Below are 23,340 nucleotides of genomic sequence, written 5' to 3'. Positions count from 1 at the left end.
TTGTGTCCTCCTGCGCATGCGGAGCCGCCGCCGCGCGCGGGGCTCGCCGGGAAGCGTAGTCCGCGGGCGGGGCGGCGCTGCGCGGGTGCGGAAGTCTCGGCGCGGCCCTCAGGGTCTGCGGGCCCGAGTGGGAAACAGCGAGTGTCAGTGTCTGGTGAACACGGGGGTGAAAGTCACGGGCGGCACTTGGAGAGGTGAGGAAGAGGAAAGTGACCGTGTGAAGCTTCAGAACTGCGTACAAGGAAAAGGTGTGTCATGTTCCTCATGGTGTGTGAGAGAAGCAGTAGACGTGTGGGTTGAAAAGTCTGTTGAACAGGTCATAGAATCATTAAAGTTGAAAGAGACCTCTAAGATCGAGTCAGTGCGCAAAAATCACGCAGAGTCCACTGAGGCACACACCCGCAGGGTTTTCTCCCTCCAGGTTTGGAGGCCACAGCCCCTTTTGCCCTGAACTCCCGGCTGCACGTTGCCCTGTTCCTTTCCCCGTCGGCTGAGGTACCAGGGAGGTACAGCCTTCCTGAACTGCCTAGCACACATTCCCCCTTAAATATATCATTTTCCCCCGAAGTTCAGATACCCAGGCTTGTGTGTTCTCCATGTGTCTGTTCTGGAGTCAGACTGTCTGGGTACTGTAACAAACCTGTGGCTTGAAGTTGGTAGAGACATTAAAACGCATTTCAAAGACATGAACACCCATACCCTCACCCATGGAAGTATTTTGTAAAGACATAAGCACACATATTTGCTATAAGGTCCAACCATAAACGAGGTCCCAGAGTAGCGAGTCCTTTATCAGGTATAGAACTTCGATAATACTTTTTTGAGGTATAGAAATTCTCACATCTATACCCAAGTTTATGAGGTTCGAGGGGGCTGTCACTCGGTGGATATCACTTTTCAGCTTCACCTTTCCACAACTACACAGAAGAGAGCTCATACAGCGATCTGCCCTCAGCGTTTTGCAGAGCTGTCGGGCACGGACAGCACCACGAGCAGAAGAGAGCGGCGGCTCTGCACAGGGCGCACAGCGGTGCCCAACACCCATTTCACAGCTGCGGAGGCCTCCCTGAGGGCCCAGTGCCGGGTGTCAGGCCGGTGACAGCCCCGTCCGCCCCTCCCTCCCGCTGTGCGCGGCGCCGTCCCGCACGTCCCGTAAGCTCCACCTCTCCTCTGGCCCCTGCTCTTGCCGGGAGGCCTTTAAGGGGCGGCCCCGCCGCCATCTTGGGCAGTGGCGCGTGCGCGGTGCGGAGCGGCAGCCGGAGCGATGGGGCCGGGGCAGAACTGCGCCGTGAGGGGTATGGCTGGCCGGGAGCTGGAGGTGTGAGCTGATCGCAGGGGCGGAGCAGGGCTGGGGGCCCGGGGCCGCGGGCGGGCAGCACGGCGGGCGCCGCTCGGGGGGCGGCTGCGCCTCGTGCCCCGCCGGACCCCCGGGACAAGATGGCGGGCTGCCCGCCGCCGTCCCCGCGGGATGCGCTGGGTCTGGAAGCGGCCGATGCGATCCGCTCATCAGTGAAACCCCTCCTGCGGTCAGCGAGGGGGGAACGCGCCGTGGTGGCTCGGCCTGAGGGGCCCCCCTTCCCCCAGCCCCACCCCAGTGCCGTGTGAGGGCCCGGAGCCGCCGAGCTCCGCGCCGGGCCCTTGCGGGGTTTTATCTGTAGTGGGGACGGCCCGTTTCAGACACCGCTGTTTTATTTTTGCCGTTCCATCTGTTTGAGTGAAAATTTCGGGAAAATCTGTAAATGTCAGAGGTTTTGTGTGGCTCTCAATGCCCGCTGCTGTACAGTAGAGGTAACGGTGACATTTGCGCTGTGTAATGACTGCCTTGAACCGTGCCGGAGATCGCGTTGTGTGGTTTGAATTCTGCTGCACAACCAGACAGGATGAAAGAGTTGGGCCGTGTGGAGGATAGAATAGAAAGCTGAATCACTGATTTTCTCTAAAGAATGAGCTTTACGTGCATGCCTGGTTTCCACTTGCAAAGCTGCTCATGATTTATGTCCTTGATTTAGCGGGCAGATGGTTTTGGGTTTTTTTTGTGGTTTTTTTTTTGGGTTTTTTTTTTGGGTTTTTTTTTTGGGTTTTTTTTTTGGGTTTTTTTTTTGGGTTTTTTTTTTGGGTTTTTTTTTTTTTTTTTTGAGGGGTGGGGGAGGGTGGAAGCTGCTGTTACAGAGGATGGTGGCAAAGACATTAGTCTGAAATGGGCTATAGTGGTGGAAGGCTATGCTTATTAAAATAATCAAATCACTGAGGATCACTTGGTAATAGCTTGCATGGTAATAGCTTCTCAATGGCAGCTTGCTGTCATTTATAATCTTGCAAGAATTAGAACAGTTCCTAGACACTGGGAATTAAGTAGAAAATTTTGTGGAGATGGGAGAAGAATATGCTCCTAAACAAACTTAAAATATCCTCATTATCTGACAAAAGCATAGGAGCAGCTGATAGCATTAGTCCGGAGGGTGCTCTGTTTAGGAGGCGACAGCATTAGGTTTTTGTGATTTCTGAAGAGATTAAACTTAATCAGTGCCTTGTGACTGGCAGGTTACAGTTCTTCCTCCAGCTGGCATGTGTCGCAGGCTGATGAGTATTGAAAATCATTTATTCTCTGCTGAAAACCACACACCAGAAACTTAGTGAATTTTTGTGAGATTTCATTTGTGGTAGCAGTTGAGGGAGTTAATTGCTTCTGTGCACATTTGCCCTTTGGAAGGCAGCAAGTAGCACAGCTAGTGCTTTTGGTCTGAGAGGTGTGGTTGTTTGCAGGTGTGACCCCACACCAACCTCAGGTGTGGTCATGGTGACATGCCTTTCACTGCTTATTGGTGAAATCCAGCAGTCTTTTCCCTCAGGTGGCCTCTTTACCATACGTTTGCAGTTAAATTAAACCTGCCAGTCATAATCTCATTTTTTGTGGATGTTTTGGAGTTGTAGAAATTATTTTGTTGGCTTTGCTGCTTGACTTTTACTGTTAGGCTTTTTGTGTATCCATTTATCTTGGATGACTCTTCAGTAAGTGAGTATCATGTGTTTCTCCATCATTGGCTTTCATTGTGGGCAGTGGCACTACTGGACTGTCATGAACAGCTCTTGCACAATAGTAGTCTCTTCATTGGCAACAAAATGAGGACAGAAGTGCTTGAAAGTTACAAGCACTTCTGGAGACAAAATACAGGTTTTCATGTCAGGTATTATTTACTCTGTGACTTTTGAATAGCATAAATATTTTCTAAGCAGCAGAGGTAAGTCGACTTGCCTCTTAGGGTGGTCTTGGACTAACTTTGTCAGGGTGTAGCTCTCCCCCATTTTGTTGGTAGTTGCTAGAATGTGAATTGATCTGGGCTCTCAAGGATCTTGGTGGAGGCAAGACCTTCACTTTCTTAGTCGACTTCTCAGTGCAGTTGGTAAATGTGTGTTTTCTTGAGGATAAAGTGTCTCAGAGCTCTCTAGCAGATCCAAAAACTCCCTCCATAGTGGAGATCTTGGAACATCCAGAGCAATGTTCTAGATGTTTAGAGAAAGAGGAGAGGAGAAACTTTGATCTAAATCTCTTTCATTAGGGTATGTCCAAAGAGTACAGAAGAGAATAAATCCCTGTCAGTGTCTTATTGCCATTCTCGTCTTTGATTTTTTTTTGTTTACTTCTGTGCACTGGTTGCTCTCCTGGGGCCTCATGCTTTAAATTTGTTTCCTTCTTTCCATCTCTCTTGCTGTCTCTTCTCTCCTTTGTGTGTTAATTTTTCTGGATTTTTAGCCAAACTTTTTTCCATTGTTTAGTGCTTAAAACACAAAACCAATATTTTCTGCCATGTTAGGCCTGTTAGGTCTTGTCTTGTAACACTGTGGTTTGGTATTATACCAGAATTTGGAGGTTTTAATAATAACTCAAAAGTTGTTCCTACTGCTTTTTATTTTAAGAAGAAATAAAAACTCCTTGACCAGCCACATCAGTGTCACTCTGTTACAGATGCCTCATGCATGACCTTAGGAGTTTGGCAGCAAACTGTTGAATTGGCACCAGAGGTCTTTTGAAACAGTTCAGGGTATTTAAAAATAAAAGTGTTCTTCTCCCACATGCATTTTATGGTTAACTTAGTTAGAAAGATTAAATGGGTGTTCCAGCTTCTCTAGATCTGTGTGTGAAACAACACAAAACTTACTGCCTCTGAAACCCTGTAGGATGATTTACTAGAGAGTCTATTGACTAAGTTAGAGTATTTCTTCTAAATTTTCATTATATTTATTAAGGCAATTCTGGAATTTAAAGAATAAGACTGCTTTAAATGTTTTGATTTAATGCATTATTGGTTGATATAATTTTCCATCCCAAAAGGGGAAAAGTGAAGTGGCTCCACTTCCACTTCAGGAAGCCACTACCTGAAAAAAGGTAAAACAGTAGAAAAGACATTCCTCTATTATAAGAAACAATACCTGAAGCTGTTGATATGTATACAGCTTGCCTGTGTGTGTGAAGGATGACTCTGGTCCTTGGGAGAAGAGGTAGAGGATCACTGCAAGATGAGATGACAATTTAGTTTGTGGTCTCTGCTTGCTGAGCTGGAGCTGATGTGCACAGTTATGGGGGATGGCCCCAGGGATGCCAGAGGGATCTGGGCTGGCTGCAGATGTGCAGAACAGCTCTTCTGAATGTGCTGCTGAATTTTAGTACAGACTTCTCTCGCCTGTAGTGAGTCACAAAAATATTACCCATTTGTTTTCCTCCTCTTACTTGCTAAGTTTTCTTGGACTTTTAGGTAGGTACAAGTAAAGATCATCTTCCTTAAGGTGCAGTACCTAGAGGGTGCTTCAGTTAGAGGAGCCAGCTGGGATCTTCATTAAAGTCACTCTTTCCCCTTAGGTTTCACAAGGGAATGGATATGGTCCCCCTGTGCCCTTATCACTTATTGAAGGTGTAGGTGCAGGTTTGGCCCACAGGCAGTGCATTGGTAGCAGCTTGGGCAGTCCTGGCAATTGCTGCTCCCCCGAAAGCCACACAGTGAGCAGACCCTCGGATTTGCTTTTGCTGTTGTAGTTGCACTGGGCATTTCAGCAGGGGACACTTCGAAGTTGTCAGACCCAGCAGGTCCCTGAGCTTGCTGACCTCCTCCTCCCTGCCACACCCCAGGACAGAGGTGCTGCAGTGGTTTTTCTTGGGAGAGCTGCTTGTCTTGGATTTAAACTGTAGTTGTTCTTTTGATTAGTTTGGGCTGTTTTGCTAAATTAAAGCAGATTCTCATAGAATCCTTTTTTTAATTTTAATTTCCTCACTTTATCAAAGTTAATGCATTACTACTGTAGTTGTTCTTTTGATTAGTTTGGGCTGTTTTGCTAAATTAAAGCAGATTCTCATAGAATCCTTTTTTAAATTTTAATTTCCTCACTTCTTTATCAAAGTTAATGCATTATTCTGGGGAATAAAGGGTGAGAACTCACTGAATGGATATAAAACACAGCATTCACAACATGGTCTCTGGGGCTTTTGTTGGTTTAAGGAATTGGGGAGCAGGGAAACATGCCTGCCCTAAATTCTTCAATGTTAAAGATGATTTTCTGTATCTTAATATCACCTTACTGTTACAGGAAGGGTTTGTCATTCATTAGCAGGGGAGGTCTCAGTGTATGTTGGTCTCTCCTGTGTCATTTACTAAGAAAATGAACTCTGAAGGATTTCTGCATCTTTTACTCCTTTAGTAAGACGCTAAAAGAGTGCCTGCCTTCCCAGGTCTGACAGGGCTGCAGACATTGTACAGACGGCTGTCTAATTCCACGTATTGCTGCAGCCAGACACCTGTGGATCAGTTTGATGCCTATCAGTGTTTCAGCTGAGGAAAGGGCTTGATAGAGATTTTTGGAAGGTGTGTGGGACAGGGACAGAAAACCTTGATACTTTTAGTCCAAGCTCTCAGTGGAAATACAGCAAGTCAGTTGGTCATGGAAAGTAGCAAGGACTAATAAAGGTTTTTGTTTCTTCCTAGACTTGGACATAGTGATGTCTCTTGTTCCACAGATGCCATCTAGCTTGGCATCTTACAAATCCAGTTAAAACATAGAAGGACAGGAGACCGGAGACTGTTCTAATTTTATTAAGTTCTGTAAATGTGGTAAAACTTAAATTCCTGTTTATTTGTCTGTAAACAGAACTTGCAGCACATGCGTATGTAGGAGTGGTGGATAAAAAGCAAAGAAAGAGCAGCCACTTGTTACTCTGAGAGGAAACAACCGGACCTGGTGCTGCAACCTGAACCTTTGAGCCAAAGTCCAGCATATTTTCATGAAGCAGAGAGAAAACAGTAGAGCCACAAAAAAGTAGGAAAACCTCTTGCAGGAATGGACATTATGCTAAGACAGACTGGAGAAATTTTATCGGTACAGGGAGGAAATGTGAGGATGAGGAGTTGTGGTAAGAGGATTTTTTAAATGAAAGTTGTCTTGCAGAGATTCAGGACTTAATCTAGTTAAAATAAACATGTGCTATGATTCTTAAATATAATCTTTTTGGATCCTTGTTCTTTCTTCTATACTACAGTAGGGATTTAGTCTAAGATGGCTTTTGTTACTGGCGGTAGTATATTTAATAATTTCCCCATTGCCAAACAAGTGGCTTTAGTTTTTTTAGTTACAAGATGCATTTTATTAAAAGCTACTCAGTGCCCTTGCCTTTTTGGGGTTGAAACCTAGTTTTGGGTTGTTGGCACTGACTGTTCTTCTTTAGTGACTTTCTTGCAACTGAAACAAACACATTTTTTTTGCTGCTCCAGGATCTGCTTATACCTGGTTTAACATGCTGAGCTTTGAAACTACATACTACTGATGTTAATATCAGGGTTTGCTAAGTAGAAGAGTAAACAACAAACCATGGAAACTCTGCCAGGTTAATTCTCACTCTTGTGTAGAAAGGACTTGGGTGAAGCAGAACTCTGATCAATAGAAAAGAGCATTTTAACTAGGTGACTGTCAAAGGAAAATACTCTTTTAAAGTAGAGAGTTACTGCTACAGAATAAAAAGATCTGTTGGAAAGTAAAGAGGTGTTGCTGCAAGTATGAAAACATTTACTGCTGAGTAGTTTTAATAGAATGTTGTGGTCAAAACCTGACAGTCTCTTGTTTTTTCTTCTTTTATTCTAGGTGAATGGATTGCTGCAGTCTCCGTAGCTGCTGGAGCAGCTGTTGTTGGATATCTAGCTTACAGAAAACTTTTTTGTAAAGGCACATGCTCCAAGGCAGTGGTGAATCCTCATATCCAGAAGGACAACCCCAAGGTAGTCCATGCCTTTGATATGGAAGATCTGGGAGACAAGGCTGTGTACTGTCGTTGTTGGAGGTCTAAGAAGGTAAGAGAAGAATGAATGGGTCCAGTGTCATTTATGTTCATTGTTCATAAATTATTAACTCTTTCAGCAAAACTATTTTTAAACTGCTTTATAACCTCTTTTCACCTGAACGGTTCTGCACAGAGATGTAGCGATATTCTAATCTGTAGAATTATGCACACTTGTTCTGATGCTCAGAGTAAAGCCTGCACATCAGTGCTAATAGTGGACAAAATGTTCCTGTAGATCTGAAGAAGATAAATTGAGAATCAGGGAGCAACTGTCTGGAGCATGATCATGCATGACAGATGCCATTTTGTGTACTACCTGTGCTGGTACTGAGGCTTATCCAAAACTATTGGCCTGTTGGCAGTAGGAGCTCAGGAAACACAGTCTGTGAGGATCTTAAACATCTCTTTTTGGAGAAAGTTGGAAGCTTAATCAGAAAGTACTTGCTAGTAGTACATGGTGTATGCCAGTGTAATCACAGTGGCATACTTCAAGCTTCTATTTTTGAGCAATTAAAAGTCTGGCCTAACTATTGGTCCAGCTTGCTTGCATTGAAGTTGGGTTGCTTCAGTTGCCTTAAACTAGTGATAACCTAGCCTCTCAATAACAGTACCTCAGCTTTAAATCTGATCTAAGAGGTGTGTGACACCTGATGTAGCTGAGATGTATATTCTTTATCTATAAAGGTAGTTCTGGGATCTGTAATGAGAGAAAGCAGATGGCATGGTTAATCCTTTCCCTTTACCACTGGTGCACATTTAGAAGCTTTTTTAGGAGATGCCAGTGTGTGGAGTCTGAGATAATACAGACCTTCAGAGCCAGACACGTGCCTTGAAATTTAGCTCACTCTCCTCCAAGGAGGTGAATACTCAACTTCTCAAGTCTTAGACATTGGTCTCATCAGGCCAAACTCAGCCATTTCCAGATGCTGTAACTTTGGGTTCTTGCTGTTGTCAGATCTGACTTGATTACCTTGCAGGTAACTCAGGAGCTTACACATTTGTACCTGAATTGGGTTTTACAGTGTAACACTGCTAAGGATTAAACAGCATTGTGATTTGATGCTGAAATAGTCTTGTGGAGGTGGCCTTGTCTTCTTTATTCTGTCTGAAATGAAAAAACCCTACTTGAACCCTAGTGTTTGTTCTTTCTGCTTCCTATTCAGTATTCTGAACAGAAATGGAAGATAGTTACAGGCTGCATTGCAGCTCCTGCCAATTGTTTGCTATTGTTTGATATTAGCCTTTTTTGGTGTGAAATAAAAACCTTAAGAAGTATGTTTTGGCATATGTTTAATGGATATTGTCCATTTAGGAACACATTGCCCTACAGAGTTAGAAACAAAGTAGATGAGGCTATAATGAATGCATTCTTAGGATTCTGGTCTGAAAGGTCTTGTAAAGGCATTTAGGAGGTCAGTGGAAATTTTGAAAGGTATTTGTTTCCTTTTACTGCTGTTTAATGATGAGTATTTTAGTCAACATGTTCCACCTCCAAGACTGTAGTTTCCAGTTTTATTGCCTTCCTCCTGCCTTCATGGGCTGACCTTGCAGCAGGGGTTGCATAACCTTTAATAGAGTTTGTGTGCATATTTGTTATTGTGAAACAGTAATAAAGTACATCATTCTTACATGCTTGTCATAGTTGGAAGTTGTCAGCTAGCCTTATCTGGCTTTTACAGTCCTCAAAGTGTTTAAATTTTTAATTATATGGTGTCAGAATGTGGAATGTGTGTGCTTTCAATGCAGGAAATTACATTTACTTCGAATGCATGAAGTACCTGCCGTGTTTTTATTAAATAGGTGTATCTAAAGGTTAGAAGAAATGTCCTTTTGTGTCACTCTGTGCACTTCTCCTGAGATTCAGGCTCACCCGAGCCATGAGGCTGTTGGTAGAAGCAGTAGCATTAGGAGCCACAGAATGTTTCTGTTGCACTGATGGTTGTGCATGCACTTACAGCTGATCCCACATGGTGCTCCTCTATATGGAATAACAAAGCAGTTGGACTACACCAGAGTATTTTAGAGTAACTCTTGCTCTGCAGTTGTCCATTTTAGTGAAAAAACCCAGTACTCAAACTTACCAATGTAGAGGCAAGAGTTTTGTCTTTTAAACTGTAATTAAAGTTAGAACACTTGTTTTTTCACTTGTCTTCATTTTTAGGTGTGAGTTGGGGGCGTGGGAAATGTAATTTGCTGTCTTTTTACAATGACATGCAGCCTCTGTGTCTTCCAGAGAAGTGTTAGTCCCCATGTTGTGGGCTGAGGAATACTGCTGCAGACTGTCAGCAGAAATAGTGATAGAGAATCCAAACATGTTCAGTGTCAAGGGAAATCAACTGAGCTGTCCAGATCACTGTACAGTTCCCCTGGGGTTTGAGCTTTGACCACTATTGCTGCTAGCCTGCTTTGTTTTTAATCAGGGCTGAACACATTGTGTCAGGCCCAATATCCTTCTATGCAGTATCTGGTCTTCGAGGTGACCAAGTGGGCGCTCTGGGAAAGTGGTGTTTGCTTTGGTGTTTGTCCCTGGGGAGCTCAAGTCCAGTGTACCAGCCCCTGGGAGCCCGTGTTCTGAGACCAGCTGACCGGTAGGATGAATGTAGAGCAGTCACTGTTGGTAGGTGTTAAAGGTGTCTGCATGCGATCTGAACCTAGGAATCCCACCATTTTTGTTGCTTGGAAACTTGAAGTGATGATGCTGTAGCTGGACTTTGGGTTGCATCCTTGGAGCTTGTGAGATGTTAATGTCTGCTGGAAGTTGTGTCATTGCATCTGTGAAGACCAGTGGATTGTGGTGTTGCATGGGAAAACAACTGGCCTAGGAACATCTGTTGAAAGCTGGCCAGTGTTCCAGGAACATACATTCCTGTTTGCTGAGATTTTGTCCAAGTGTCTGTCACTACTTATTCATTGAGTCACAAATGACTGATGGGTTGAGAAGGTTTCTCCATGAATCAGCTTATATGAGTATTCAATATTTCTTTATTCAGAAATATTGCATGCCATTTTTAGCTTAGGTTTTGACATTTCTTTACTGTGATAAGCCAGAAGAAACCTCTACACCTCATCTCTCTCCTTCCCTCCCAATACTATCCTACAGACGAGGTGGTGTTATTTTTAAAGCTCTGTATATTGTTTCATTGTGTTGGTTTTTTGCAGTACTTTGAAATCTTTTATTCTAATGAAGCATGGGTGGTAGGGTATTAATGTTTTTCAAAGGTTGTGACTGAAGCAGGAACATTGAGATCAGTGGAATGTTGAGTACTGACTGTGACTCTACTGCAGGAGAATAGTACTGTTGCAGAGGCAAAAGCTGAGTAATGCCCAACTTTCAGTCCCTTTACTTCTAAGCAAACAAAATGGTAACTGAGTGCAGAATACTGGTGTGTGATTTCTGTGCTCGTCTCCAGAGTTTCCTGTGCAGAGGTGGCATAGCCCTGAAAATGCATCCTTGAGAAGTGATGGGATCCAGCCTCACTCTTACTGCCTCACAGAATGTATTTCAGCTCTTCCATGTGATAAGAGCTTCCCAGGAGCAGTAGTTATCACTTCTCTGGGACCTGGCCAGTTAGAGCTGGGTAAAGGAGTCCCTGTAATTCTTCCTCTGACCAGCTGTTCTAGGGTGGGGTTTGTTTGGGGTTTTTAAATTGAACAAATATTTCTTCAAATTACTTTCAACTTATGTGGCTCTTAAGGGCAGCACTGAGGAAGTGTGGGGCAAGGTTGAGAGTAAGATACTCCAGGTAGGTTACAGCTGAAGGTCTGCTCAGGCTGTAGTTTTCTCCTGCTCACCTGAGGCAGGAACACCAAAGAGTGGAGTTTGGTGGCTGCTGTTTTAGAACAAGCCTCTTGTCTGCTCTACACTAATAAGGATAAAGCTAGCGTTCAGCCAAAACTCAGGGAGGCCTGAGATGCTGGCATAAAAGTTGTGGTGTGTGGTTTCAGTGGATTTAATGAGAAGATGCCTAATAAACTTTCAGCCTAGGTTCTCAGTTCTGACTCTGGGTGTACTTTAGATGTGTTTATTCTTTCTTTTTTCAGTTCCCATTGTGTGATGGCTCTCACACAAAGCACAACGAGGAAACTGGCGACAACGTTGGGCCTCTCATCATCAAGAGGAAGGAGGCATAGAGTGGACACTAGAAGCTACAGAATCAATGTCTGACAAATCCTCTGTTCTCTTGTAATTGGGGGGAAAAATCCACAAATTCTTTGTCATATCACTGAAGATTTCACAATGTAGTAGATACATCAGGCTTCAGCATGTATATTTTCTCTGATGCTTGTTGTCTTTCAATCACTACAATGCATAATTTACTAAGTAGTCATGGTTTAAATTTTTTGTCCTGTAAAGTGTGTGTACCCTCTCACTGAGTGTGAAACTAAAATGAGGCACAGAATGTACTTCATCAGAAATAGGTGTTAAATTATTTTTGAATACCTGTGTATTGAAAGGTAGATAATAAAATCCTCGAGAGGTTCAGAGCTGGATAGATATCCATGTAAAAGGCAGTGGCAGGAAAGAAATCACAGTGCCATCTTAATCTCTGATTATGCTGCATTTTTTGCAGGTGTCACATTTGTTCTGTTACACTACAGTGCTGTATGGCTTCTATAAAAGAATAAATTCAAATTCAAAATTGCTAGCTATGAACAGACAGCAGAAAAGGCTGAAAGTAAGATGGGGCTAGAGGGCAACTTTACCTTTGATTTTACAACAGCCTTGAAACTTGACCCTACTTCCATTTGGTATCAAGAAAACACTGTCCAAGCTGTAGACCTGTATTTAGAGTAGGATTAGGGAAATAGTCTCTAGGGATTTCTTAATAGATGAGTGAAATGACAAAGTGCTTCAAGAGTGGTGGGCAGGGGGAGTGGCAAGGTTGTTATTGCTGTTGGAGAAAGCCTTAGTTTCACTTGCATTCTTTCAGTGAAGCCAACTTCCCCAGACCACAGGATGCTTCTGTGGGGTGGCTATGCTGATTAATTCCAGAAGCTAAAATAAAAACTAAAACCCCCACCTGTCATCACCATCTGCTTCACCATTGCACTGGCTGGTTCTGGAAAGCTTTTCCCACTGAGAAGGGAGGAGGCATACCTTTCTTAATATGTGGCCTTAGGCTCTATGTGTCTTAACTCCTGCCTCCCTGGGCTGCTAATGTGGTTCAGCTGATTTTACCAAAAAACCCTGGCATGGATGAAGAAAGGCTTTGAAAACAGATAGAAACAGGAAGGGAGGGAAGGATGAGACAGAGAGAGCTCTTACCCTCCTTATCTATGGCACTTGTCTTCTTGTTTGGCATGGTTGCATTAATGGCTGTCATGTTGGTTTCCTTAAATAGCTTTGATTTATTAACGTGCGTGTAAGTACAAAGCAAAACCCAAAGAGTGGGGCAGCAGAGGGCAGTTTTGTTCTAAACCCAGTCCATTAGTGTAACTGTGGCCTGCATAAGATTGAGCTCTGAATGTCCTCGGACAGAAACTACCTCAGGGCTACACGAAAGGCCTTGTTAGGAAGCTGACGTTTTAGCCTGGACCCTTAAGGATTCTTCAGATGATCAGGGCAGGAGAGGTTCTGTTTGTTTTATTTTTTTAAGGATGGTTGGTACAACTGTTAAAACTGAAGATGTTTTGCATAGTCTCTATGTGAGACTTTTAGAGGCTGAGGTCTTGGCCAACTGGTCTGGATTTGGGCAGAAGGCCCAGAATGTAAAGAAGGAGGCACAGACAGAGAAAGGTGGAGTCAGAGTAAGGGCACTACTGACCAAGAGACCTCTTGGCCTGAAAGAAGTTGCAGTCAAATAAGTCAGTTTGTCTTTTCTGTCTGAGTGTAAAGACTTGATATTTTTTACTTTGCTGAGTACTAATGCATATGGAAAGTTGTTTTAACCTTAAATTATCAAATACATTTTATCCAAAGCAAAGTAGCTCCTGTATTATTAGAATATGACAGTGGATATTTCTGTATTTTTGTCAAATACATATTTGAGCTCATCTTAATCTCAAGGTTGTAAAGTCTGTGTTCTCATGGCTATGCTCTTTCTTTCAGTAGAGCTGTACAGTGCTGCTGTAGTCATGAACCTGTGTATGGAGTGGATTTTCCTTCTGAGACTCCTTTTCCTGTCAACATCAAAGCCTGGCTGCTCCTGAAGGAATAGAAATTCAGTGTTAATGGTCTGAGAAATGAAGTCCTGAAGTTTCAGATAAGTCTCCCGAGTCATAAAACTATTTTGTGGAGTTTGCCAATAAAATATTTCCGGGAGTTTGGGCGTCAGGGAAGTGGGCCCGGTGGGAAGTCTTTATTCCTGAGAAGCAGAGTCTCTGTTGATTTACATCCTGATGACTTTTGTTTTTGAGAAGTGTTGCATTTCTGAATGTTCAGCTCTTAATTAGAGGCACATACAGTTCCTGTACTGTACCTTATTTATGCAAGCTGTTCAAATGTGATGATGAGAAGAGTCTTGGATTTGAGGAAACGAATTTAACCAAGCAGTCTCAATGAGCATCACAGAGAACACTGCATTTTTTTCTCTTAGTACCATAATAGGTACTAAGGTACCATAATAGGCACTACATTCTAATGGGTGGAGTGCTTGACTGTTCCAGTGTTTTCCTAAGTCTTGTTCTCTAGTGCTTTCTTTAAGTAATCTCTAGAGTATGACGTGCATTGGTTACATTTCTACCAGTTTTAAGCATAAATTTAACCACATGATTCAAATGTGCAGTTTTGACCTCAGATTGAAACTCCTCATAGAAATCCTTCAAAAATTAAAGCAGAGAAAAATCCCTGCCACAGAATAAAACTGTTTCTGCTCCTGGTTATTTTCAGCATACAAGTGTTTGTTGGGAAGGTCAGGCAATTAAAGTACTGATTCTTCAGTAATTGAGTGTGACTCATTGAAATAGTGTGAATGTCAGGTATTTGAGTGCTTCTTCAGTCAGGATCCTTGAAGGGGAGAGGCTGTCAGTTACAGGTATTTCCTGCAGGTTGCATTGGAGCACTTAGCCTGCAGGCTGAGGAGGCGGTGGAGCCAGCAGCCAGCACTGCAGCTGCGCTGCTCCACTGGATGGAAACAGAGGCCATGTGTTGTGGTTTGACGCTGGCCAAACGCCAGGCATCCACAAAGCCATTCACTCACCCTCTCTTGCTCTCAGCTAGGCAGAGGAGAGGGAAAAAAATTAATGAAGGGCTCATGAGTTGAGATGAGGACTGGGAGAAAATACTCTAAGGGAAAAACAGGTTGAAAATTAAAAGTATAAAGTAAATTTATTGTTAACAGAGTTAAAGGAGGATAATGAAAAGTAAAATACACCTTTTAAAGCATCTTTTTTTCCCCAGCCCCTCCCTCCTTCCCATTGACAGTACAGGGAGAGACAGGGTGTGGGGGTTTTGGTCAGTTTGTCACTGGACATCAACTTCTGTTTGCTCAGGGAGAGGAGTATTCCCTCTGCTGTGCTGGGGGGTCCCTCCCATGGGAGACAGTTCTCTGTAAATTTCTGTAATGTGTCTCTAATCTCAGAGCAGCAGTCTTGCCAAAACTGCTGCCACATGAGTGCATCCCGTGGGCAAACAGTCTTCCCAGAACTGCTGTGATGTGGATCACTTGTCCATGGGAGAAAAAAATTAATGAAGGGCTCATGAGTTGAGATGAGGACTGGGAGAAAATACTCTAAGGGAAAAACAGGTTGAAAATTAAAAGTATAAAGTAAATTTATTGTTAACAGAGTTAAAGGAGGATAATGAAAAGTAAAATACACCTTTTAAAGCATCTTTTTTTCCCCAGCCCCTCCCTCCTTCCCATTGACAGTACAGGGAGAGACAGGGTGTGGGGGTTTTGGTCAGTTTGTCACTGGACATCAACTTCTGTTTGCTCAGGGAGAGGAGTATTCCCTCTGCTGTGCTGGGGGGTCCCTCCCATGGGAGACAGTTCTCTGTAAATTTCTGTAATGTGTCTCTAATCTCAGAGCAGCAGTCTTGCCAAAACTGCTGCCACATGAGTGCATCCCATGGGCAAACAGTCTTCCCAAAACTGCTGTGATGTGGGTCACTTGTCCATGGGGTGCAGTCCTCTAAGAATAGGCTGCTCTAGTTGGGAAACAAGGGCTCTCTATCTCTGGAAGCAGGAGCCCTCTCTCTCTCCATTCAGGTCTCCCACTAGATCACATCTTTCTCTGGCATCCAGCTGTTAAGAGTGTGAGCACTTCTCCCATAGGCTGTGAGTGGATCTCTGCATCCTCCATGGACTTCATGGGCTGCAGGGTGACAGCTGCTTCACCATAGTCCTCACCATGGCCTGCAGAGGAATCTCAGCTCTGGTGCTTGGAGCACCTCCTCTCCCTTTTTCCACTGACCTTGGTGCCACCATGTTGTTCTCCCTCACGTGTCCTCACTTCCTCCTCTTCTTTGACTAGAAGAAAAACTTTTGCCTGTACTATTGCTAACAAGTTCCTCCAATTCAAAGATTGTCCAAGATCCCACAGCACTGAGAGGTTGATCTTGTCTAGGTTCTGTGCCAGACAATCACTCTCTGTGTTTCCACTGTTGGCCCCGCGGCGCTGAGCGGGCAGTGGTGGTGGGGCTGGGGCTGGAGCTGGAGCTGTTCAACACCTCTCATCAGGCAGAGCCGGGAAGGAGAGGCCACCGCCAGCCCTGCCCTGCTGCCCTGGCACGGCTGGCTGGGGGTGGCCAGGCAGGCAAGGCTCGCTGCAGGCCGTGCTGAGATGGCAGTGGCTGCAGCACATCATTGTGTGCTGCACTGGGATAGCCCTGGTGGTGGCACCTCACCACCCCTGGAAAATTAACTGTCCGTGTGCTGTTTTGATTTTCTTCTTAAATAGGTCATCACAGAAGCATTACCAACCTCTTAAGTGGGCCAGCAGCATTTTCATCTTCAGAGCCATCAGAAATTGGCTCTGTTGGACATGGTGAATGCTTCTAGCATCTTCTCACAAAACCACTTCTGTGGCCCTTCCCCCCTACCAGAAAACCAGTCTGTGCCAAATGGCACCATGCAACGGGGCCTCCATGAGCACTGGTCTAGGGGCTTTCTCCACAGCCATGGATTTAAGGGGTTTCAGCAGCAGTGCTGGCTGGCTGAGCCCAGGCAGCTGGAAGTGCTGCATAAATCTGTTAGCAACTATGCAGCCATGCCCAGAGCCTCATGCACTTTGAGTCCAGAATTACCATATTGTTGCTGTTTGGGCCTTGTTATGGTGCTGTTGGGGTCTGTAAAACTTACCTTTTGCAATTGTGCAGCACTTAGACGTGGATTTTCCTTTCAGTGTAATGCGACTAAAGACATGGAAACATGAGTCACTGTTGTATCACAGTTGCTCACATCCAAGAAACGGAAGAACATTTTATAATAGCAGGAAGGATAAGAATGTAGGCATGAAACTAAACATTGGTTTTGCAGAGGAACGTTGTCAGCTGGCTTCTCCTTAGCCACTCTGGACATGGAAGTCTCATGCTGTCTGGCTTTTGCTTCAACTCCTGAAGCTTCAAGGTTGACAAAACCCATGCTGAGCCCTGACTGGATTAGGTGGACAAGCACAGCCTCCCCCTCGCCTGTGGGCAGAGAGAGGATGCCCAACAGCACTGCCAGGGACCTGAGTTTATTGGTTTCACCATCGCTGTTTCAGCCCAGACAGAACACTTCATGCAGATCTGCAGTGACACATATTCAGTCCAGTAGTGTCAGATGTCTCTTCCCCCAGTTGCTCTCTGTATCCAGGCTTTTTTGCTGTGGTTTTCCTGCATTGATGAGTGGCTTCTTTGTTTTGCATTGTCGTAATAATTTTCCTAGAGCCATGATTAATTTAGAATGGGTACCTGGGCCTGCTGCTAAGTTCTCTGATGCTTGTTTTCTATTGCTGCCGGGGTGTGTAGTGCATTTCTTGGCAGGATGATTTCCAAGCTGCCTAATGCTGAGGCTAATGCAGAGAGCAGCTGAATAAAAACTAAATAACATAAAAATAAACAAACAAATATGTGAAGAGGAGGAAAAGGAAGAAAAAAGATGTGGTGGATGGAAGAAGAGCATAAGCTAGAGAAGATTTACCATCATGTAATAGTACTATGTTGGAGCAAAAAGGGATCAATCAAATGACACAATGGTATGTTGCATTTAATTATATACCCTAATAGAGCCAAGCATTAAAAGTATAAAGTGGTGGTTCTATTAGCCAAACCCGTGCTTCTCAGAGTTGAAGGGTTATGTGTTTGAGCAGACATCTCTTACTGGGATTTTTCTTCCTCAACTGTGAAATCCCACAGTACTGGACAGAAAGCAACACACACCTGCGTGCAGTAGGTCCCTTTAGCAGTCTGCTGTTCCTCCACACCCCACTTTGTAAGCTGTTTAATTAGATGTGCAGTTGTGATAAATGGAAGGAGAATTTACTGGTATGCCCCCAGAAGTCAGTAAAATCACAATAGGTTTACAGGGCTAGCTAAGCAGGATGCAGTCCACCTTTCCCATATGCAGTCTGGAGTAGTAAGAAGAGATTTACCTGGCTTCTCAAGCAGCTTCTGTTTCCTTCAATATATAGAAGCTGCACAGGTTTCACATAAGCACAGATAGATCATGTCTCCTGTTATCTTTTTTCCCAGCTGAAAACTCAACCATCCCTCTTTCCTATTTGACATTGCACTGCTCTGCATCCTTTTTTGTCACGCAGACTGTGATTTTCTTTTGCTGTTTTTGTATGTGTGGCAGACTTAGACCAAAGGAAAAAAAAAAAAAAAAAAAAATTGCCTTCTCTTCTCCTGGAGCAGCCTGTGCAAAAAAAGCTTCCTGAGCATCCCAGAGATGACATCTTTAATGTGTAAAGCATTCAAAAATCAGTGTATTCCAAGGGTCTGCTCAGTAACGGCAGTGTTTGTTCTGTTCAGTCAAGTTAGCTGGCAACAGGCAGCAAAATTAATGGTAAGGCCACACTGCATAACTTTTCTCAAGTACTTTTCTACAGCTGGAAAATACCACCATACATGGGTGAGACATGTTCAAGATGCACTGTCTGTTCACTGCCAGGGCTCTTGATCAAGATTTGGGTACCAAAACAATGGCCAGCACAGACATCCACTGCAGTAATTATCAAATTTGATGCTCTTTTCAAACAGAGTGTTCTTTCAATCTCATTCTTGGCTCTAATAGCTGTGCAGGTTAAATTACTTTTTAAGGGTTGTGACTATTGTTTTGCAAATAAATTTTGGCAGTAGAATACCATGTAATAACAGACTTTTTTAATGCCAGTGGGTTTAATCAATAAATAAGTGTTTAGTTTTACTGCAGGTGGAGGCAATCTAAGTCACCTCTAGGGAAAGACAAGCAGGCATTTAAAATAAACCTCTTGGCATGTTAATTACCTTAAATCAAGTTCTGAGCTTATCCTAAAGCATTAGGATGTGACTGATAAAATCCAAATGCCATCATGCATTTGTAAACCCTGAGCCACCCCCGATAGTGATACAACAGTGTACTTGGAAAAAATCCCTGTTTAGAAGGACAAAAAGGAGGATCTGTATCTGCAGGTAATCCATGAGATCAGGAGATGGTACCAAAGACTGATCTAAAGTTTCTGTTTCAGATAGAAGCTCAGCTTCTTTTTCAAGGATGTCAAAGCACATACATCTGTCACTGCTGTTTTCTAGGACTTCAGGCAGCTAAAGCATGCTTCAGCTATTTAGGCTCTCCACAAATCATGGTTTCATCTTCCACACTGATAGTTAATGGTATGTTCCTATTCTCTGTGAGAGACCAGGCATGGAAGTTGGACTCAGTATATGTCATGCTGAGGCTACACAGAGCAACAAAATTATACCTTTTGTCTTTCCCTCAACACTCTTCCTGCTGCTTCCCAAAAGTTTTGTTGGCTTTTTTTGGCTGCAGATGCACACTGGGCATGCAGCTGTTAACAGCAACTTCAGGCCTCTTTCCTGCACCATGATGGCCACTTCCATCATCAGCATCAGAGCTTTGGTTTGGTTTATTTTCCTCTACGTGTGTATCTACGCTTATCTATACTGAAACACCTATGCCAAGTGTGCCTTTTGTTCAGTTTTGTGAGATCCTGCAGGATGTTGTCATTGGCATGGCATTTTGTCCTGAGGAGGTCAGGAATACTTGTAGACCTGGACATTCTGTGCACTGTCTTTTCTGCAGGTTGTGAATGAAGATGTTGAATAAAACCAGTCTCAGCAACACTCACTGCTGCCTCCTCTCCACCATCAAAGCCCTTTCATTTGCCTCCCAGCCCTTAATCTACTCTCAGTTCAAAAATGAACTTTTCCTTCAAATACTTGGCTTGGTTTCTTAATTGATAACCAAGGAGAAAATAAAATCCGAGGATTCTGAAGAAGAACTGTTAAAATCTTAGGTTAGCTTCTCACTTTTATAGTCTTTATTTCTTTCTAATACAGAACAGACCTCCCAAAATTCACAGCTGCAGTTCTGATTGCAGAAGAGGTAATCCAGAAGATACACAACTGCCATGAGTTAACCTTGCAGTAATTTTTTAAAAGTACCACATTATCACAGAGAGTGTAGGTTGGCTTTTGACAGCATCCCTTTGTTTTCATTCTAGAAAACCCAAATGGATCAGTTGCCAGGGAGGAGAGTAGTGTCACAGAGTTTGCATCCATTTGCCAGGTAAAATATTAATCACTGTGGGACATGATGCCTAAATGACAAGGCCATAGCTGGGAAAGAAAGCAGGACAGCACCCTTGGGTTTTACAGATGCAGCAGATAAGGGTATGTTTAGATTTTCCTTCACTTAACAATAACAAAACAGGACAGAACTTCTGTGCATTTAAAGGATTAAACGCCCTGAGTGATTTTAAGAGGTCACGATACAGCAACACTTCTGCTTTGAACTGGCAAGAAAAAAGAGCTGCAGTGCTGCTACAAGTTCCGTGCTGCTGCGAAGGTGTCTGCCTTGAGTTGTGTGAGTGGGACAGGCCTCCCTGCCTGCAGGAGCCCCAGTGCAGATGCTTCTGCCTGTCCAGCAAATAACTGCTTTGGGTGATGGACATTTGCTCTCAGGCCCACATGTATGGTCCTGGCTGTCTCTGTTGCAATCTTGTTGGGCTGGCAAGAGCTACGCACATGCGGCAGCCTGATGCAGGAAGTGGCTCTGTGGGCAGCAGGATCCACATCTCTCACACGGACTTTGCAGAAAGCACTGCTCTGGCAAAAGAGCAATATTTTTGGTGAGGTATGGAAGAGTGGCTGTGAACCATGTGAAGATACAGTGAGAAATCCAGCAGAGTTTGCTGTCAGCATACTTTTAGAGGACTGATATTTTGGCAAAGAGCCAGCCCCCCTCCTCTGTTTACCTAATGTCCTCCTGCACTTCCACTTAAATAGGAGCTTATTTCCTGTACTAAACTACAGTGCATCTTGTGGTTAGTTATTAACTCGCTTCTGTGTTTGAAAAAGGCCTTTATTGCAGCAGAAGGGGATTCTTTTGTAATCCTCCCTCAGTTCGGGGCAGCTGTGCAATCTGCCCATGACACATCCTCAGCACAGCACAAACACAGTCCTGGTATTTTCAGGGCATTGTCATCAGACTGAATGAGGTAAGATTGATCTTCAGCAACACGGGAAAAGAGTAATCCAGAATTAAGTATAATTTTGCCAAATGCATTTTCTCAGGGGAATTGGAGGAGATTCTCAAACAAATGCCCCTCCTCTAGAAGCTGTTCACAGCCTCTTCTGCTTTCTTTTTGGAGTGCAGTCACACAGCCTGGAGATGAGAAGTTTCTTCAGGAATCTTGCTGGTAGGTTCAGTTTTCAGTGCAATCTCTTACAGGATCACACGGTGGAGAAAGGAATTATTTGCCATTTCTGCTATTCTCTCTGTTTCACTTGTTTCATTTTAGGAGAAGTTCCCAGAAAGATTAGTGAACTCCATGTGCTGAAGTGTGAGGGTGGAATGAGTGAGTGGAGAATAGTCTCACATCACTTGATTTCTGTATGCATAAATCTGACTAAAGCAAATGTCAGGGAAAAGGAAAGAGTCAGTGTTTGCTTATTCCAATTACTCACGCTTTTGTATTTCTTTTAATGCCCTCCAGGCGCATTTCTATTAGCTCTGAGAGTATCTAGCAGCTCCGTTGAGGACTAGGTGCTTGAATAATCTTTAAATTTCAGGTTTTTTTGCCTTTTAATCCCATTCTTTCTTCCACTGAGATTTTGAGTTCAGGCAGATTGCAGTGTTAGATGGGCACTTAGACAGCTTTGAAATGCTATCTGTGTTTTTCTCTCTGTGTTTAGACCCAGATTAGCTGAAGAGCCTCACATCTTTGCAGAGGGAAATATCTTTCTGCAAGGCTCAGGTTGGCATCCAAACCTTGCAGCAGCTACTGCTGTCAAGACTGAGAGCCTTCTCTCTACCAGACACACACACTTGTGCACTTTTTCACTGTACACCTCACTAATTCTTGTGCAAGAGTTGACCAATCTGTGGTATTTCTCTCCTGTGCCAGCACCCCCCTGGGAAAATTCATCACTGGGTATCTGAAGATAGGAGCTTACTTTTGCACCCATTTGGCTCCTAATCTTTAGGGCTGTACAGTAATGACTGATAAGAAGGGGATATTCAGGAGGAAGAAATGTTTTCTGCCCAGCCTTGTTACTTCAGGAAGGATCTTGCTGAGTTGTAACCCCTGCCTGCAGCACCTTATCCAATTAAGTGTGTAAAACAAACTGTTCCATGAACAATGAACTAAGAAACTCAGTTTCAACAGGTTTATGTTTTGCTCTTTTCTCTCACTCTTCAAGTTTTAATTCTCCCCGTGACCTTCCTTCTCTTTTGATACTCTAATTTCCCCAGTAAATCCATTAAACTGCCATCACATCCCAACCACCTGCCACATCTCCACATCTCCCAGGTGTGGGATGGGGAAGAGGTGGTAAATAGCCAAGCTCATCATATCGAGGTTTCTCTGATGTCAATGCCAATTCTTGAATATGCATTGGGCCATTTTATAAAACCTGGGAAAACAACCTATATCTACTAAAATTAATTTTCCTGTCTCTGGCCTTTTTTTCCTGTTCCTGTCCTACTAATGCTAAAACAGAACTTGCTACCGGCAGATATCACAGCAAAATGCAGATTTAATACTTACAGAGATCTGCTCATTTTATAAGGGATAGAAACAGCAAAAAGAAAAGGCAGTAATTACAGGCTGCTAAATGGAGCTGATATGAGCCCTAGTGAAGTGTTAATGAAACCTCCTAGCCAAGCTTTGGGGTTCTGAGAGTGAATGCAGGGCCATGCATACCTTCCTCTGTCCATGGGGAGGTAAAATTCAATTTAGAGATTAATCTGTTACCCAGTTTAATCTGGTGTTGGGCCAGGTGCAGTCATCTATAATGCACAGCCAGCACATGCAGAGTGTGGAAAGGTTCTGGTTTAGGCTGCTTTAAGGGCTCCTTGTCAACTGTCAAGGGTTATACTGTTTGCACACCCCGGCTGCATCTCCCTTGCAGTCACTCCGATCTGCTGGAGAAGAAACTGAACAAACCTCGGTGTGACGGTGGATCTATTTGAAAACGAAGTGGATTCGGGGGTATTTCAGGTTACCGGGAACCAGAGGACGGGAACGCCCCCTGCCCGCCTCCGCACGCTTCTGCCGGCTCTGGCGGGGGAGCAAGGGCTGGGGGTGCCCGCGGCTCGCTTGGGGTCCCTGGCCGCTCTGCGGCTCGGGCCGCTTCGGCGGTTGCGGCGGGCCCTGCTCCCTTCTCCAGCGTCCGCTGAACCGGCGCTGCCCGCCTAGGCCTTCTCCCGGGGCCGCGCCCCACGCGGCGCCACCAGGGCCACCGTCATCGTCACCGCAGCGGCGGTCCCGCCGCGAGTCGGGCCGGGCCGGGCGGCGGAGGCGGAGCCACGCCTGGGGCGGGGCGGGGCGGTGGCGGTCGCTGCCCCAGCGCGGGGTGGGCGGACGGCGCGGTGCGGGGTGATGGAGTCGCGGGCCCTCGTCGCCCGCGCCCTGGTTCGCAGGGCCCGCTGAGGCCC

The 23,340-nt window shown here is 44.4% G+C and overlaps 1 protein-coding gene and 1 long non-coding RNA gene across 5 annotated transcripts; both read left to right on the top strand.

Moving 5' to 3' along the window:
• Position 1: 1 nt before the first annotated feature.
• On the top strand, positions 2–14,201 carry CISD1 (CDGSH iron sulfur domain 1). Of its 4 annotated transcripts, none has more exons than XM_041475252.1 (4): positions 2–248; positions 7,123–7,328; positions 11,360–11,477; positions 13,371–14,201. In XM_041475252.1, the coding sequence occupies exons 1-3, from the start codon at positions 17–19 to the stop codon at positions 11,447–11,449; spliced, it is 528 nt and encodes a 175-aa protein (XP_041331186.1). In that variant the 5' UTR covers positions 2–16; the 3' UTR covers positions 11,450–11,477; positions 13,371–14,201. The 4 variants fall into 4 exon arrangements, with proteins under 4 accessions (XP_041331186.1, XP_041331193.1, XP_041331178.1 ...); XM_041475259.1 differs by having other exon boundaries at positions 13,368–14,201; XM_041475265.1 differs by lacking the exon at positions 2–248 and adding an exon at positions 1,250–1,295.
• A 740-nt stretch (positions 14,202–14,941) lies between these two features.
• LOC121357735 lies at positions 14,942–23,334 on the top strand. The gene is made up of 3 exons (XR_005955770.1): positions 14,942–20,899; positions 21,058–21,100; positions 21,809–23,334. It is a non-coding gene; the product is annotated as an uncharacterized LOC121357735 (long non-coding RNA).
• The last annotated feature ends 6 nt before the right edge of the window (positions 23,335–23,340 follow it).

Source organism: Pyrgilauda ruficollis, unplaced genomic scaffold (assembly GCF_017590135.1).
Source record: "Pyrgilauda ruficollis isolate IOZ18807 unplaced genomic scaffold, ASM1759013v1 scaffold11, whole genome shotgun sequence".
Classification (NCBI taxonomy): Eukaryota; Metazoa; Chordata; class Aves; order Passeriformes; family Passeridae; genus Pyrgilauda; species Pyrgilauda ruficollis.
This window is presented reverse-complemented; position numbering and strand designations above follow the sequence as displayed.